The sequence below is a fragment of the Salarias fasciatus genome, chromosome 23 (genome assembly GCF_902148845.1).
Source record: "Salarias fasciatus chromosome 23, fSalaFa1.1, whole genome shotgun sequence".
NCBI classification, from domain to species: Eukaryota; Metazoa; Chordata; class Actinopteri; order Blenniiformes; family Blenniidae; genus Salarias; species Salarias fasciatus.
This window is the reverse complement of record NC_043766.1, coordinates 22,197,337-22,215,215: the sequence shown is the minus strand read 5'-3', so window position 1 is coordinate 22,215,215 and position 17,879 is coordinate 22,197,337. Positions and strand designations below refer to the sequence as shown.

At 41.8% G+C, this 17,879-nt stretch overlaps 1 protein-coding gene across 8 annotated transcripts in view; it reads right to left on the bottom strand.

Annotated features, from left to right (window-relative positions):
• Window positions 1–17,879, bottom strand: part of celf5a (cugbp, Elav-like family member 5a) — a 194,631-nt gene that overhangs the window by 12,395 nt on the left and 164,357 nt on the right. For 4 of the 8 annotated variants that reach the window (XM_030082630.1, XM_030082629.1, XM_030082631.1 and 1 more), the window contains exons 6-7: window positions 10,504–10,650; window positions 2,729–2,873 (exon numbers count right to left, since the gene is read on the bottom strand). In XM_030082630.1, coding sequence (XP_029938490.1) covers window positions 2,729–2,873; window positions 10,504–10,650 — 292 coding nt within the window. Of the gene's footprint in view, window positions 1–2,707; window positions 2,874–10,503; window positions 10,651–17,879 lie in introns of all 8 variants that reach the window. The other 4 variants (XM_030082624.1, XM_030082625.1, XM_030082627.1 and 1 more) reach the window with 2 other exon arrangements.

Here is a 17,879-nt window from a genome sequence, read left to right as displayed (position 1 = left end):
ACAGCCACCACATGTCAAAATGTATAGATTTGTTTTGATCTTTATTTAGCTGACAAGACACCTAATGCATAAATTAAACCTATGTCAAAGCGGGGAAGCACTCTGCTCCTACACCCTAAAACAGATTCCGATATTAGAATGAATTATTCCACTGACTCGTGGCAGACATCCTACAGATTTTCAGTAGTGTCAGACTCTCTTGGCCTACTTATGCAGACAGCATTGCCAGTAACGTTATGTATTCCTTCAATGAACTCTAAATAAGTCATAGTCACAACTGTGAAAAAGGAGGGAGGAAATAGCTGCGAATACCAGTGCAGAGAAACAGACGGCCACTCCTGCAGCTGCTGGCAGTCACACTCATATTAATGAATGAAAGAAGGGGAAAATATTTTATATTTATGATAGTCCTTGAAACTTCATGAAAGCTATTCAGTCTTTCAAGGGTTAATAATATATTACATTCAATAATAAAAGGCAATCAGTAGGCGGGGACATACAGTAGATAAATGGTACCCCTTCGCACACATCAGATTTACACAATAGACTCTCTCTCTCTCTCTCTCTCTCTCTCTCTCTCTCTCTCTCTCTCTCTCTCTCTCTCTCTCATTCTTTGCATAAACTAAATGGATTCACCTTTCTCGAAAAATAGAGGAAACCAAAATGATCTGACAGAAATATAGCTTTGAAATTTTCTAGATATCTGAAGAAAACAACATACAGTTTGTGTTGGAGAAAGACATGAGCTCTGTTTTTGAGGGACTACAGTTCAAAAAGCATACACCGACAACACAAACAATATAAAAACCAGACTGGAGGACAAAGCCCTTCTACGCAAACACCCACCCTCACCCGCCATCTGAGTTTCTTGCAGTACAGTTGCACTATCTTTCATCAGCACTATTGTGTTGCAAAATACAGGTATGCAAGCTGAACACAAAGATCTGAATTGCAATACTGTCAGTGCTATACCCATCAAAATAAGAGCTCCTCAGCAAGATTGAGCTCCACTTCTAATCACTGTCTCAGATTGATTATGCCCGCCCAAAAGTGCACACTTTGCACTGAAAACATCACTATGAATAGCTGACAAATGGGCCTCCTCTCCAGATATATTGTTCAATGTTGAAAACAATATTGTGTACCCATACACACAGTACGTGCATTCACCGCATGTTCCATCATCTTATTCCATTAAAAAAAAAAAAAAAAGTGTTTTTGGCTTGAGATAGACATGGGGACATTTCTGATAAACACAATAAAGAGGATCTTGTGGTGATTATGTCCACGTCTAGTCTTTCATCTGTCCTGTTTTAATATCCAACTAACAACTGAGAAATGTGTTCAGCAAAGCCAAAAATTATCTTCATAACAAAACTGTGAAACTACAGTTTGGCAAGAATTCGATGAAGCGCTGCAAGCTTGTAGAGACTAAATTCCTGTGATGCTTATAATGAAAGACAAAACAGGCCTTACTGCATGGATGATGGCTCTCTCTCTCTCTCTCTCACACACACACACACACACAATGATTGGTTTAAAGTTGCTGAAAAAATATCACCTCAAAAACTCAATATTGACAAAGTGAAACACAACAAAGACTTAGATACTGTATTAGATGCTGTATTATTTATTTAGGAACATGCTTTTGGTGAGTGGAAAATCCTGAAGTTTCTTCTGTCTCAAGGAAAACGAAGCAATGCTGAACAAGCAAATTTTATGCAGCGGGTAGGTGTTTCAAAGTCCTTCCCTTTCCTCTGTAATGCATCCGCATAGACAGTGTTTGTTATGGAAAACAAAACCAACTGCATGCAGATCATGCTCAAGTGCTTCAAAGTACAAGGTCAAAATACTATGGGGAAATTAGCGCCTTATCTTTAAACTCACTTATTGATATTCCTCATTCTGCAGCTACGACGGTAACCTCAAATATCTTCAGTGTTCACAAACAACATAAACATGCAAATCCCAATGAATGCATTATTTCATCGTACTCTTGCTTTCTCTCCAGAGGAATAATTTTGGATTACCAGTAAGCAGGCATCCTTTGTTTTGGTTGTGATGGAGCTGTATGTTTTCCACAGTGCCCACACACATACGCTCAGACATGGCATACACATGAGCGCGTGCACACGCACAAACATTCAAATACCACAGACACCGTGTCCTGCTGCAAGACCCTGCAGCGCATTGTGAGAGCAGCCGAGAAGATCATTGGTGTCTCTCTCCCCTCCCTCTCCTCTATTTACAACACCCGCCTCACCCGCACAGCCACCAGGATCGCAGGTGACCCCACTCACCCTGCCCACAGCCTCTTCAGCCTGCTGCCGTCGGCTAGGAGACTGCGGAGCCTCCGGGCCAGAACCAGCAGACTCAAGGACAGCTTTTTCCACCAGGCAGTCAGGAAGCTAAACTCCCTCCCTGCTCTGCCCCCACTCCCTGTCTCTGCCCCCCGCCACTGACCTCAGGCCTGAACTTTTCTGTGTTTTACTGTTATTAGTAAATTATTTTATTTATTTGTTTGTTGCACCGTGGGTCCGAGAGGACTGTAATTTCATTTGTGCTGTATGTGTTTATGTATGGCATATTTGACAAATAAACTAACTTTGAACTTTGAACTTGAACTTTGAACACACAGGTGGCGCTCACGAGCACAGTATAAACACACAAACACGCAAGAGGAAAGGGAATGAAACTCTGTGCTCACCCAGGGTTTGATGAAACTCACCCGACACCGGGGTCATAGGGGTGGGTGGGAGGCTGTTGATGTTGAGCGCCCCCATCTGGTGGATCTGCGTGGTAGGAAAAGCCACACTTGGTGTGAGGTAACCTCCGTGGCTTGCTGCCATGATGGCTGCCTGCTGCTGCATGAGCTAAAGAAGAGGGACACAGAAAGATGGTTGGAGGAGAGGATGGTTGGATGGCACAAGGGAGCGAGAGAGAGGACAGGAGGGAGACGTGGGTTCGAGAGAGGTGAGGGGAGGACAGATGGTAATGAAAAATATAGTAAGTTGCAAGAAGTCAGGCAAAGACAGGAGAAGGGGTGCGAGAACAAAATGTAGCAAGGGTAGCAGAGAGGGAGGGATGTATGTTGAGGTTGATGGATGGATAGTGCATGGGAAGTACAGAGAAAGTAGAGCGGAATAAAAGAAAGAGAAGAAAAAAGAAGCCTGTCAACCTATGTTTAGTGAATCTGTCTATCCTCCCAGCAGGAAGCCTGTCACCAGCTCCAGAAACGATTTAATAGCTGTCTGTTGGGCTCATACAAATCAAGGCGTTGACATGTGCACATTATCTCTGAGCTCAGGGAACAGGCAAAGTTTGTAGAGTTGCAATGCTTTTCCTTATAATTGTCAAACTTCACAATACTGTGTTTGGCTGAAAAAGATGCCACAGACTGTTCCCACTTGTGTCTGTTTTTCCCCAGGACTCATCTCAAAATTTTCTGATGTATTAATGATGATTGCTGTTTGTAGCCTGACATCCATCCAGAGTTTAAAACTTGCTTTGTTTTATAATTCAGCCAGAAACTGCAAGTCCTCTCTGCAGATGATACTCCGCAAACAGAATATATTTGAAGCTGGAACATCATTAAATGACCACAGTTTTAATGTTGAAGAGTTTGTCAAAAAAAACAAACAAACCAAAAAAAAAATTCTTTAAGTAGTAGTAGTGAACGTTTCTTTGGAGTTGACACTGAAGCAAGACACAGAGTCATTGAAACAATGCAGTAACACAAGATTTCACGCCATGTTAGTAATAAAATATGTTGGTCAGTAAACGTTAGTCAGTTTTGCCTACTGGATGATCTCATACAGAGATATAATCAATGGCCTTTCATTCACTCTACATTTCTACTTAGCACAAAGTGAAAGTCAGAGCTGAACTATTTTTCATCAAGTGCAGACGACATTGTGTTTATTCTTATGCATAGGACATGCTCACATGCACCGCTGCCCCGAACCGCACTTACACAAAAAGCCACACAAACACCAATCCACACAACATGCATGAAGAGTGATGGAGACTATTTGAGCTTCTGCACTCAGCTTAAATTCTCCCTGTGCAAACCACAGGCTGAATGTCTAATTCAGAAGAAAATCCAGCGTTGTACAATGGCTTTTGCAGCTTGTGAACCAGTGGGTTTATCTAGGGAATCAATAATCTTTGTGGGCTGTGTAGCTGCCCATCAGGCATGCAAACCTGTGTGGTGAAGGCATACAAACACACCTCTTGCCCCTCTGCATCTATTTAATACTGCATAGCTTGTATGTGTCAAGGGAGCTGCTGATGGCAGTGGCCTGAAACTGACTCGTATAAGCAGAAATCAAACTCCTGCCAGTGGCACTAATACTAATGACGACAGTGGAGGTATAGAATGCCACTCTGCTTGTATTTGCATGGGGACCCAGCAACGGAAAAGCCAATTATTTTCCCTCAGTGGCCCTGTCAGGTAACCTGAAAGCTGCTGTCCTGCTGCCGAGTGCCCAGCACTGTCGTCTCATCCATTAGCCACATGCTTGCTAGTGCTATCTATTAACGTTGCTTGTCATTTACATAATTTTATCAACATGACAAATGGGGATCATCCATTCCTTTCCAAATAAGATGAATTGAGTCTTTAAAGGGACAAAGCTGAAAAAGACAGAAACAGAACAAGCAGTTAAACAAAAGTAATGGCAAAGAAACAAACAAAAGGTTCTGGAGGTTCTGAGGCTTGCTTGCTTCGTCAATGCTGTGATTGCCTCCCTATTAGTATGTGAATAGGGTTGAACTTCGAGATGAGGGGGTCTAACTGGGTGGGCATTACAGATAAACTCCACAGTCACTCCGCACACTCATCATGAGCTTGTTTTTGGTCTTTTCTGAGGATATGCATGCTGCTGTCACACAGTCCTGAGGACTTTGTAGTGACTCTAATAAGCTCACAGCCTGTTACGTTTTTCGGCCTTCTGACCTTACACAAGATGCAGGTCTGGATGCAGCAATAATACAGTGAGAGCAAATACCGTTGTGTCCAGAATCCAATCCTCTTCCCCAATGCATGTCTCAGATAATGCAATCCTTAATACCATCCGTCAGATTGTCATGGATAACAACTCGGGCATTCATTGATGCTTCGTTCCAAATTAAAATCCAGCAAATTGGAAACTCAAGCATGTAATTATGTTGGAATGCACTGGTTAATACAAATTGGCTTTGATAACAGAAATAAAATAAAGCGCAGGAGGCAGAGTGGCTATGTTGACAGAGATATTCAAAGTCATTCCATTTTACTTTTCATATGTGTATGCTTTTTTCGCCCTTTTCAAAATTTCAAAGGCATTATATTCAAAAGCCATTCCCATTCCTTTATTTATGCACTACCCAACAGATAGCAAATGTCTCCAGCAGAGAATGAGCACAACTGAGTCTTCATCATCACAGACACAACCTTTTCTTCCTTTCTTCGTCCTTCTTGGAAAAGGGAAGAAAAGGCAGGCAGAAACAAGGGGGACAAAAGAGAAGTGCATGAGATGAAAGGGAGCAAAGAAAGTTGCCAGGGATCCAGCAGCATTCATTTAGTGTCAGACATCTGCTTTTTTATTGCAACCTGATGGCATTACTCTCCCCTGGTGCCAGCAGGCAATCACCTTTTTATCACATGGCAATTATCTCTGTAGCGCTGCTCTGTGACTCGCTGACTCTCAGCACTGTCACATGTGACCCCTTATAGGCCAACCAGCCAGTGATGGAGGGAAGGGGGAGAGCGAGCGAGAGAGAGAGAGAGAGAGGCAGAGAGAGAGGCATAGGCAAGGGGAAACAGAAAGGGGGAGTAAAAAAAGCGAGGGTGGGTGACACTGGGTCAATAAGGTGAGGTAAAAGACTGAAGACTGAAGACCAAAGCTCAAGGGCCTCATTTGTTACCACCAAGCTAGCAGGCTGTAGTTCCACACAAAGATTTTAATAGGTTTTCATCTTTGATGCACTTTGTTATGTGTATATGTGTGTTTGTGTGTGCACACGTGCACATGTGCGTGTGTCTAAACAGTTACAGAGACTTTCAGTGGCAGTGCCTCATAAGTAAAATACAGCAAATTCAGGTCATGCACATTCTGATGAGTGTGTGGGCAGTTTACAGTACATCCAAATGACGCAGTAATCTGTTACCATCATTTCTCGTGTGATGTGTTGTGAAAAGCCTCTGTTTGAATGTGAGTCCCTCCAACAGGGGGAGATATTTCCTAATGTGAGTTTACCGCTATCATCTCTCTCATCCACCCACACGCTGTCACTATTAGCACCAAGTCAAACGATTTTTGTTCTCCTCTCATTTATCTATCTCAAATTCAATCTATTTCAACTTTTCGGTAGGCAAGAAGGGCACAGTGCTGGAGGTATCTTTAAATCTGAAACTTCTCTCTTGTCACAGTGCAGCTCTTGTACCTACAGACATAGTGAAGCTAAAATGGCTGGCTCCACAAAGAGATGCCACTTTATAAAACGAACAAAGAAAAGTGTCTCAAAACAAAACAAACTGTGTACAACTATAGTGTTTGTGTTGTGTGGGGGAAATACAAAAGGTAGCAAACAACTGGTTTGATTACTTACATCCAGGGATTCTTGGGGAACTTTTATCACTGGACTGACACTAGACTCAAACATGGAGACTCATTCTCTGCTTCTCCTTTGGCTTGTGTTCTATGAAATCACCTTTTGCAAATAGGATGTCTCCTGACAGAGCACACCAGTGTCTGTGTCTATCGTCAAAATGGCACATTTCTCATTTTTGGCATATGTTGTCAGTGTTGTACCCCACCAATTTGTGTTCAGGGCCCCCTCCTTCTCCTGGTTTGACTAAAATCCAATTTACTGGCTGTCAGCTCAACTCTATAATCCTATCCACTGCTGTAGTGGAGAAGTAGCTCCTTGAATTTACCATTTACTGTATTTGCTGGTTATAGCTATATATATATATATATATATATATATATATATATATATATATATATATATATGAACCATCTCTCCCCATGTCTGTATTCTATACTGTGCCACCTCCTCTTCCCTTGGCCAGTGTATATGGAGAGTAGGTGAACATGTAGTGTGTCTTTGGAGATAAAGTCCTTTTTCTGTCACAGCAGGTTTTTCGTCTTGGGGGAATATGTGTAGTTTATCTTGCAGCAAAGAAACATTCATCGTATCACTTCAGCACATTCCTGGTGGCTGCAGGACTGCACAGCACTCGTATGTAGCGAGCACCAATGATTCTAATGTAATCATAACCACTGTACAACCTGGGCACCCATACTGAAGATAACTAATATTTCTCTTTAATTCACATTATTGCATACCGGGTGGACCGAGTCGACTGAGTTTACGTTCATTTAATAAGTCTTAAGCAAGATCTGAAAACAATGGCCTTGCAGATAATCCACTGCTGCCTCCTGTGAACCCATTACTTTATCAAAAGTTGGGGTGAGTTTATCTCTAAGGCTGCTCTGCCTCAGAGTTCCTCCACCAACTTTATTTTGGCAAATTCATTATATGCAGGTACATGGCATCCACTGCCTCTGTGATTCATAATACTAATACAAGGAGAATTTCACCTTCGCTAACATCATTCATGCTGTATAATCTTTGTGTCAAGCAACCACATACGTGCAGTTTCTCCTTTAGATTTAATGGTAATTGATTCCCTCTAATGCTGAAGTATCCCCCATGCCCTTGTTACCTTCGCACGGAACTCAATTTCCTAGCATCATCCTGCTCTTTGTCATATATATGTGTTTGAGAGAGAGAGAGAGAGAGAGAGAGAGAGAGAGAGAGAGAGAGAGAGAGAGAGAGAGAGAGAGAGAGAGAGAGAGAGAGAGAGAAAGGAAATTTTCTGTGTAGTGTCTGCGTGTCTACACTCTTGTGTGCGTCTGTATGAGACGACACGGGTTTCTGCCACAGTAAATAAGAGTCATGGCCAACCTGAGCGGGGCACAATGGTCTCCCCACAGACCAGCACTGCCTCCACCACCCCTTAAACATTTGCATTTCTCTACATTTCCTGGGAAAGGACTGCATTTCATGAATGGTAATGAAGGTGGGAGTTTTACTGGAGAGAGCACAAGAGATGGCCTCGCAATTACTCTGGGATGGTCAATTTGCACATTTCACAGTGGGTCCCATAGCTGTGATATGAAAATGAGGGAAATGGATAAACCCCCAAGACCTGGCTAACATCAACAATTAATCCTCACAATTCAGAAACTGCAAAAAAAATATCGTTTTTATATCCAAGTAAGAACAGAATAGGGTGAATTTGTATTTCTCCTTCACTGCAAATAAATTCTCTGTAGATGTTTATGTGTATTTATGCCATTTGCTGTGACAGAGACCCGGGTTTTATCTCCGTGCAAAATGGAAAGCTTTTCTTAAATTCATTTTAGTTTCCTTCAAATAGGTAGTGTGTGCGTGCGTTTGAGGATGTGTGTGCGCTCAGCCTGAGAAGAAGAAAGTTTGTGTGCAGATAAGTTGCCCGTGGAATATTCTGAGTCAACTATGGCCCCTGAAGCGTCTCATGGGGTCCAGAGGGAGAGGCAGTGAGAGGGAGAGGGGCAGAGTAGAAACACAGTGTGATAGAGGGTAGAGGGGGCACAAGCCGGGAGGGGCTGCATAGGCTGTCTGAACTCATCAAAGAGCCGAGGGTCCTTTTCGTGTGTGCAGTGCCATGCCCTGGAGGAGTGGCTGGGTGGGTGGGTGATGTTAGGATTCCATAAAATAATTTAAAAAAAAAGCAGATATGGTGGGGTACAAGCTGACTAAATGAGCATGTGGCCACGTGCTGAGAGCAGTGAAATCTTCAGCGTAATGCAATGTCTCAATTGTTGAAGAGGAGAAAATTTGAAAGTGGCACTGCGAGGAGGCAAAGCTAATTTTCACATAGCACCATTTTTGCCAAGCAAGCAAAAAGTGTAGAGCCAAAAAAATTGATTTCGGTGTAAAGAACATTTAACACACAACATCAGTGGAAACGCCAATGTTTGCCTTTGGAACAACTGCAACCAAGTTTGGAAAATAAATTCATGGCAAGCTTTTCTGCTTCATCACCTCAGCAGCACACTGATCAGCACAATATACCAATATACGTAGATCAGAAGTTAAATGGCAGCAAGTACTGGTTCTGCATATCATCATGCAATCCCAACATAAGAAAATTAACACATTCTAATACATTAACTAGTTTATTCAGATTTTTTAATCCATGCAGACGAATGTGGAACACAACGATACCCAGGGTTGAAGGAGATGAATACATTTGTTGATTTAAGTTTGAGATTAATGCTGAGGGAGTATGAAAGTTCCACTGGGGCAGTAAATTTTACATATATTACTCTTAAACATTGCATCATGCATCACACAAAATCCATATTGGATTTGTTCTAATGTGAAGACCTTGAACACACGTCTGTTACATGATGCCACCACTTGACACACCATGCATGAGGACGAAAGAAACAATGGTTGAAACAAAACAAAGACAGGAGACAATGCTGCCAAATTGTTAAAAAAAAGAAGTATACCATACGCCTAATCAACTTCTGAAGAAGGAGAGAATATTTCTGAGCAATGCAGTTTCTAAAGAAAGACGACCGGCTTGATTAACCTAGTAAACAAATTTCTTTTGTACTGACAGCCTTCCAGGAAAAGACGGTTGTGGGAGCATGTGCACATGTCATAAAACAGCCAAAGCATTATGGAATTGATGCACGGTGTGTGATATTCTTTGCAATATATACCTGGACATCAATCTAGTCTCTTTATTTAATGTTCATGTACAATGAAAAATCTGATCTCTCAATCAGAAACAATCCAATCAGACTGACCAAGTTAAAGCTGGGTCAGACGCTGTGCAGACGACTGAGGCCCCTGCCTCAGGCCATGGAAATTTATTTGAGTCAAATTAATTTGGTAACAAAAGAAAAGATTTAATTCCAAATATGCATGATTTAAGTTAAATGTGAATGTGAAAAATGAACAGCCACCTATGGTGTTTGTTCTTCCACAGTTCCTGTGTGTTTTAAAGACACTGTCATATACTGACAAATGGGTATGACGTGCAAAAATTTACCCATATGAAATGCAGTTTTGATATTCTATGGCTCAGTTCAGACAATTTCCTTTGTAGAGACTGCTTGGAAGAATAAAGTGAGAATAACTGTATCTGATCCCCTGACTGCTTGGGACAGCAGCAGCACAAGTTAGGCTGATGTGATGAGTTTCATTAGAAAACATTTTCTGCCTGCAGTCGCAAAAAAACATGTTAAAATGATAGCACAAACCAGTGAAACAGAGATGATAAATATGACACTATATTGTCAAGATGTAAAAGGCTTGTTAAAACTATAATGAATAAATCTGAAACATACCAGCTAAGCAGTCTAATGGATGACGGAAGCACATAAATGCAACAGGACCTATTGAGTGTTCATTTTAATTATACTGCGTGGGCTACATATGCCTTTTCCAACTCACCGCATGTGCGTAAGAGCTGTAAGTGCTGAAGGGAAGGGCGATGGCTGGGTTAAAGATGCCAAACTGTCCGACCATCTGCTGCATACGTCTGATGGTGCGCTCCTTATCTGTGTCGGCAAACTTGACCACCAAGCTGGAGGAAGCACCCTGAGGAGGTATAAAGGGAAAAAAAAAACACTTTAGAGAGGAGAGAGTATGTTATGTTCTACACCTGCAATACTGCCTGTATCCCTCACACAAAAGTGTGAGGGATACTTTGTACAGACATACCTAATGTAGCCCTTCCCAAAGCCTTTCAAGTAATTTTTATTCATTGAAAACGTTTAAAAACAAACAAAAAAAAAAACAAACAAAAAAAAAAAGCATAGTTAGAGAAGCTTGTGAAAATCTTAATACAAGCTTGGTGTGAATCCTTTCATTATTGAAAGCAATAGTGTTGTTATCGACTGTATGTATACTAAATCTGTATCAGCCATGTGCACATACACTGATAATGCCCGTATTCTCTGGATTATACAGGCAGCATTGACCTGACTTAAAATCAAAGCTCTCATTTATATACCATGGTCACTGGTGTTAGCTGATGAACTATCCAGCTACTTTCATACAGGCTCAAAGGCCAGTCAGTGTAATTTAAGCTACCCACTTTACCTCTCATGTGAGAAATCTCCTGGCTAAAGATGTTCTATATCAGTTCAATAGACACCAGGGCTGACAATGGATCAAGGTACAACATCTGATGGTGGCACTACTGCTGATCTGTACATGCACATACAGTGTGCATTTTGTAAACAAGTAAAGTTTATTTCTAAAGCTTTTTTCACAGATAAAATCACAAAGTGCTGTACAGAAACAAGGGGAAAATTGTGATAATGGGCCGAGATGTCTCAGCACATCTTTGCAAATGTGTGATGTTGCAGAGACTCATTCCCATGTATTCTGCAGAGTCCAGGATTGTGGCCCTTAAGACAGTCTGCTATTGCAGCTAACATCAGTCGACCTTCTACCAAACGTACTTTCTCCTGCTTCTCATTTGGACCCAACCAGCAACACACAGAATAGACTTCTAGCCCAATACCTCCTTATATCTTCATCCAGGCCAGAGCCAACAATCACCATCTCTATGATTGCAGGAGTAATTGAGAATACTGCAGGCAGGCACAGGGAGAACATGCAAATTGATAAAATAACCTGATGGCCAGCAGGTGGGACCAATGACCCTTCCTGTTGCGAGTTGACAGTGGTATGTGAAGAGTAAATAAATATTCTTTTTCAGTAACCTGCTCTGTAGGCAGATGTCTTGCAGACAGAAAGCATTCTTTCAATCAGGGTAACATATAAAATCTCTGGGGACGAAACAGTCTTACTGTGTATTTCATAAATATTTGATATTTTCCTCCCAGCTTTAGCGCTCTGGTACATCACATGTATGTAACTGCAGAACAATTTCCCAACGTTGAGGGTAAAAGATCTGTAATGCACAGTGATTGGAAAAAAGAGCTGTAATGGGCAGTGGTCCCTCATGACCTTGCTAAAAGTGTTCTTGGAATAAAATGTATCTTTTTAGGGCAATTTCACTCGTTGTGTCTTTTTCTGGCCTTCTCCTTCTCCTCCTCCTCCGCTCTGCCTTTTTGTCCCTGTATCAACACGGTAACCTCTTCCTGTAACCCAGTAATGGAGCCAGCAGGTGTGTCTGCCACACACCCTTCATTAAGAATCTTCAAATGATTTAGAGCTACAGTTGACCTTTTGTGTGCTCCGCCTCTCCTCCCCTCGGCTGCCCCAAACTGGCCAATCGATCCACATAAAAGGCCGAAATATTTCTCGGATCTGACAGTGTAGAAAGGTTGTGTGTCAGTCATGATAAGAGCCCCCCCTAAAATTGATGCAAGATTGTCAATAACAGGAGTGACTTGTGAAGTGTCTGGATTGAAGGTTGGGCGGTTGTGATTTTCAAAGTGCTAAAGGGGGTATTTCTGGGTTTGGATGTGGGTGAAATGTGAAGGTTTGAGTTGGAACCGCAGCAGGCGGTTGTGAATGGTATCTGAAATGATGAATTCCGGTTATTACATTCTTCATTGCAGATGTTTTCTTTCTTTGGACTTTCCTTTGGTGTTTTCTCATGCTAATAAAGATATCCAGGCCAGAAAAAAAGAAATAAAGAAATAACGACAAGACCCGGAACTTTCAAGTGTAGCATATAGATTTTATGCTGTTCTTGTTCCTTTTCTCCTGCTTTTTCAATAACCCCCTCCAAAGCCTCTCCTCCATGCTTGCTTGCTGGTAGAATCATGTTTAATAACTGCAAGTGAAAAGCCTGTTGGTTAGTCGGTTGTCTGAATAATGACTGGTTGTGTTGTTGAGTGACTGGCAGGGTGTCCGGCTCGGCCCCCCAGCTCGACTTTCACTCTGGGAAACACCTGTACTCTGGACAGTTCAGAGGCTAATGGCTTTTCCTCTACTGTATGCTTCTTCCCTCAACATTGAAACAGTAACTTCCTGTTTGCAGTTCATTGTATGCTTCAGCAATGAAACCAAACAAGAGCTCACGGGGCATCAAAAATAGGACATACACTCCAGTTGTGAAAACACTGTCTCAAATATGAAAAATCAGCTGAGTCACTTCAAGGCTGACCTTGACAAAGTTGCGGGCCTCCTGTGTCTGTCCAGCTTTCTGTCATCTACATCATTAACCTAATTATGGAGTATAACATTTGGAGAGTGCAGGACAGGCCTGCACAGTGCTGGAATACAGAGGAGAAGCACTAGAACATACTGGATTTCAGAGTTGTTGTTGTTTTTTTTTTTTTTTAAGCCAATAAAGCTCTACCAACGTTGTTAATGAGAGTTATGTGCTCCTGCTCTGCTTCCTTAATTTTTAGTGAAGCTTTATAGATTTATCAGTTGATGAAAATAAGACGGAACTCAGCAGTCGGCCTCTTTCTCATCTGACACTACACCACAGTGTGTCAGCTGAATAACAACAGAAACAAGGTTTGTGGTGAATCAACCTGCCTGGTTACATAAGAACCTGGCGCTTCTCTCTTTTATAATCTCACATTGGCTGCTAAGCCCTGCTTTTTTTCAGAGGTCTGTACACTGAAATTGCTCTCCCACTGGTTCTCCTCTGGACACCTAAATCTTATGCTTGTCGGCTAAGAATCTATTGCCTTATTTGTTTATAACAGAGGTTTTCCCATTTAGATCTGTCAAGATATCAGCCAGCAGAATCTCCATTGCTATGAAGGGAGGAGGATGAGGTGTGAAGCAAAAGTTTCATTAAATTTTTAAGCTGCCAAGTGTGAGCAGAATCCCCCTGCTGGGGGGCTCCCAGCTGCACAGGGAGCTGCTGGAGTAAGGGGAGCTGAACAGGGAGGATAAAACCGGCCCCACAGCCTACGCCTACTTCTTTATGATTTCCCTTATTGCAAATGATGGCTGTGTTGACGTCCATCCTAAATTTATGCAAATAATGGAGCTAAAACCTGACGTGCATTAACCCCTATTTTAACCCTGCTAAAGGCCGGTACACACTACTGGATAACCGGGGCAGCTTTGCAACTAACTGGAAGTTCGTTCATTCGATTCCCTATCCCCCTTGTCCATATGTGGAAGTGTCCTTGAGCAAGACTCTGAAAGAGGACTGAGTGCCTTGCATGGCAGATGCTCCACTGGTGTGTGAATGGGTGAAAGTGAATTGTAGCGTAAAGTGCTTTGAACTCTGCGCAAACAGTGCACAAAGCAATATATAAATGCAGTCTATATACCAATCGGGCCAAACTTTTGTCCTGATCTCCACCTTACGATTAAAGCCAGCAAAGGCTCGGTTGTCAGATGTTTGCAAACATCGATGTTCCTGTGGTCTAGAATGTAAGAATTGATTTTTTCTGGTCGGATCTGATCAGGAGGTCTCGAAAAGGGAGGTCGTAGATAATGAACATGTTACTATTTGCAAAAGAAAATCCAGCAGTGTGTGGGGCGATTGCACACAGTGCCAGCCTGTCCACAACCTCGTAATAAACCTTGCATTCCCTGTGATTGGCTGGGTAGCTCCGACTCACCAAGTTGTTGGTGGTGCTGCCACCCTAACCCTGCCATTATAAAATCCCCGTCTCAGCTGTCAGTGAGTAGAGTGAAACAAGGAAAAAGTTGGAGCTCCAATGCTTAGTAATGCCGAAAGTGAGTCGTTAATCCTTAATAATTGCATCGCTCCTGGATGCATTTCCTCCATTCCGACCCAAACCCCAAACAGGAGGAGAAATGCGGTTATGAATGAATGAGGACACTGCCCCTGTGGTATGTGACAGTGTGTAAAGTCATGTTGCTCTGTACCACAGTGAACGGAGATCTTAAAATACTTTAAAAATAGTTTTCATTTCAGTAATTTCTTCATCAGAATATCTCCTAATGTGCAGAAGCTTCTGATGCCCTTCATCATAAGATTTCTTTTTAGGCCTGTCCTTTTTTTATTTATGGCCCCAAAACATATGTTTTTAAAAACACTTTCATCCCAATTAAAAAATACTCTATAATTGATGCACGTTCCTTCAGGCCCCTGCTTTGTTAGCCTATGTGATTCCCTGCTTGCCTAGTGTCCCAATACATTTCGTCCCCAGCTCCCTCTCCATGACACTTTTTTCTTTCTGTGTTTTATAGTCCTGTCCACTGCATTTATTTATTTTTTTTGTTTCCTGGACATAGCTCCAGCCTTTCTGTTCTTTATTTATTTATCAGCAAAGGATTTGTTTTGCGTAAACTATCTGTCTTTTGAGTTCTTCCTTAGGGTCCTAGCTGTCATGAACACAACAGGTTCTTGAGTTGAAACAACTGCTTGTCCGGTCTTGCATTGCTGCCCATCATTTTCCAACACCAGGTTTAAACATTTATTTGTAACTTTCTGATATGAGAGGCAATTGTTCAGCTAAATCCACTTAAAGTTGAACTTTATAGCAAAGTAAGATTGAAGTAATGACAGCTAAACTTTCACAGTTTGTACAAGGTTAATCTGCTCCTAACATGTTTTTCATGACCTAAGAAAACTCCTGGATTAATTTGTCTGAAGTGCTTTATTGAAAAACACTTTCTTGGATGTTTTATTATTAAAGTCTTTGCAGAATTATTTTTCTTCTGCATGGTTCTTAATGTTGAAAAGGAGTTTTTTTCCTTTTCTTATCACCTCGGCTTGTTCATGTGGAGCAGTTGGATGAACAAATCAAAGCAGAGACTCAGACAATGAAAATATATGGATATATTACTTTTTAAGCAAAAAAATAATCTTGGTTTCATAGATAATGGGCAGATTTTACAGGTGGCAGCTGATTACATACACACTTACATTAGGTAACCTTTTTATTTGATTATCATGGAAGGAGCAAAACTTTTCCAATTGACAGAAACAGATGATTCAGCATGTGAGGAATCACATTTGAATGTTAGACGGTGATAAACTGTCTCCTACTAGTTGGATTTCTCTCATTTGATTTTGTCTGTTTGTTATTTCTTACTTCAATTTTATTTCAGTCCTTATGTAAGCTAAAAGAGGTTTCAAACCAAACAGATTAAAAAAAAAGAAAAAAGGAGAGGAAGAAAAAAGAAAAGAAAAAAGAAAAACTGCTTGGCTCCATGGGCCTGACCTGCACCTCCTCCCCGGACTGACTTGCTACATGGCTCTGCTGAATCCCGGCAATTTGCTCTACAGCTTCAACGTTTAAATGTTTAATTGAGCCACTCATATCTTGAACTGTGCTAGTGTGTGTGTGTGGCCAAGGGATAGCAGAGGTGTGTGTGGTATACGGAGGCTTTCATGCTTGAAATACAATGGGTAACGGCTTCAGCAAAGGTCTTCTATGTGGCCTCCTGATACAGTGTGATTCTTAAATCGTAACTGTGTTGTTATTACTATTGTACATACAGTGTGATGTAGCAGTGGGTGGATATTTATTTCCTTTGGTGTCCTTCACTACAAATTGCTTCTTGGATGCATACTCCTACACATGTGTGCATATATTAAGTATATCTATAGATGTTCTAACTGCCTTTCACGTACACATGCTCTGGAAACGTTTGCACACTTAATGCAGATTGTCTCTTTCCCAACTCACACATAGAATACATAGAAAGTGCCCACTCCCCATCATCATGAATAACACAAACATATTCAACTCAAGTCCTCCGAGCTGGAGAATAAGATCAGTCAGGGAGCCTTTGACCCTCGGCTGTATGAGCACGTCACAGAAACAGTGAGAGGAGCAATATAAAGAGTGTGTGTGTGCGTGCGTGTGTGCGTGAGTGAGTATGTGCGTGTGTGCATGTCCAGTGTGTGTGTGTGGGTGTGTGGGAGCTGCCTGCTACCCACAAAGTGTTTGAAGATGGTTATGTATGCACAGGCATGTATTCATGTGCATGTGTGTGCACAGCTATAAACTCCAAGGAAGTGTTTATTCTGTCTGGGATTGGCAGCGGATCAATCAAACAGCCTGTGTAAGTTGGACTCGTGATAAACGGTGAGCTTCAGCACCTCAGCTACTGCTGCTATCGGCTCGAAATGCAGCTATCGTGATTCCTCTGATTTAACAGTATAACAACGTACATGCTCTGCTTATGTTTGTGTCTGCTCATTGGAGTATTATTTAAGGCTAAAAGAAGTCTATATGAGGTTTGATGTGAGGTGCAACATGTTTGTATAATTTGAAAGATAATAAATGCCTTTCAGGATGTGTTCCGCAGCATTGTTTCACTTGTTTATGTATGAATTAAATGATATACCTGTTGTACAACTGCATGTTAATTGGAGATAAGATTTTTTTTTCATGAATTTAAACACATGTATGTAACTTCTTTATACAACCAATATGAAGCCCAATGAACACACAGGATATACGGTTCAGGGCATCTTCCAGGATATTCGCAATACTCATGAACACTTTGCTCTGAATAGTCCTGTCCTGCTGAGGCATAATAGTCCACTGGTGGTCCGCTAATTTCGGAGAGGCAGGCACACTGTGCCCTCTCCTCCAGCAGCCACAGGATATGAGATACTGATCCGATTTCTATAATCAATTTACCAGAGCAGGTGGTATAAATCCTGTCCATTCACTCATTCTCTCTCTGTCCCATCACCCCTCCAACCCGCCGCCACCGTATCTCTCACTGTCTCTCCAAGTCTTCCTCCCCTCCCTTTGGCATCCTGCTTATAGTTAGATGAATAATTCAACAGCCAATGTGGTGAAAGGTGGAGTAAACAAGTCTATTGCCTAATATCCCGAGAGGCTGCCAAAGAGAGACGAGCGAGGGCAGAGAGCTTGCAGAGATAGGAGGATGGAGCAACACTGAACGAGGGTATCTATGGAGAATGGACATCCAGAGTCTTTCCTCAT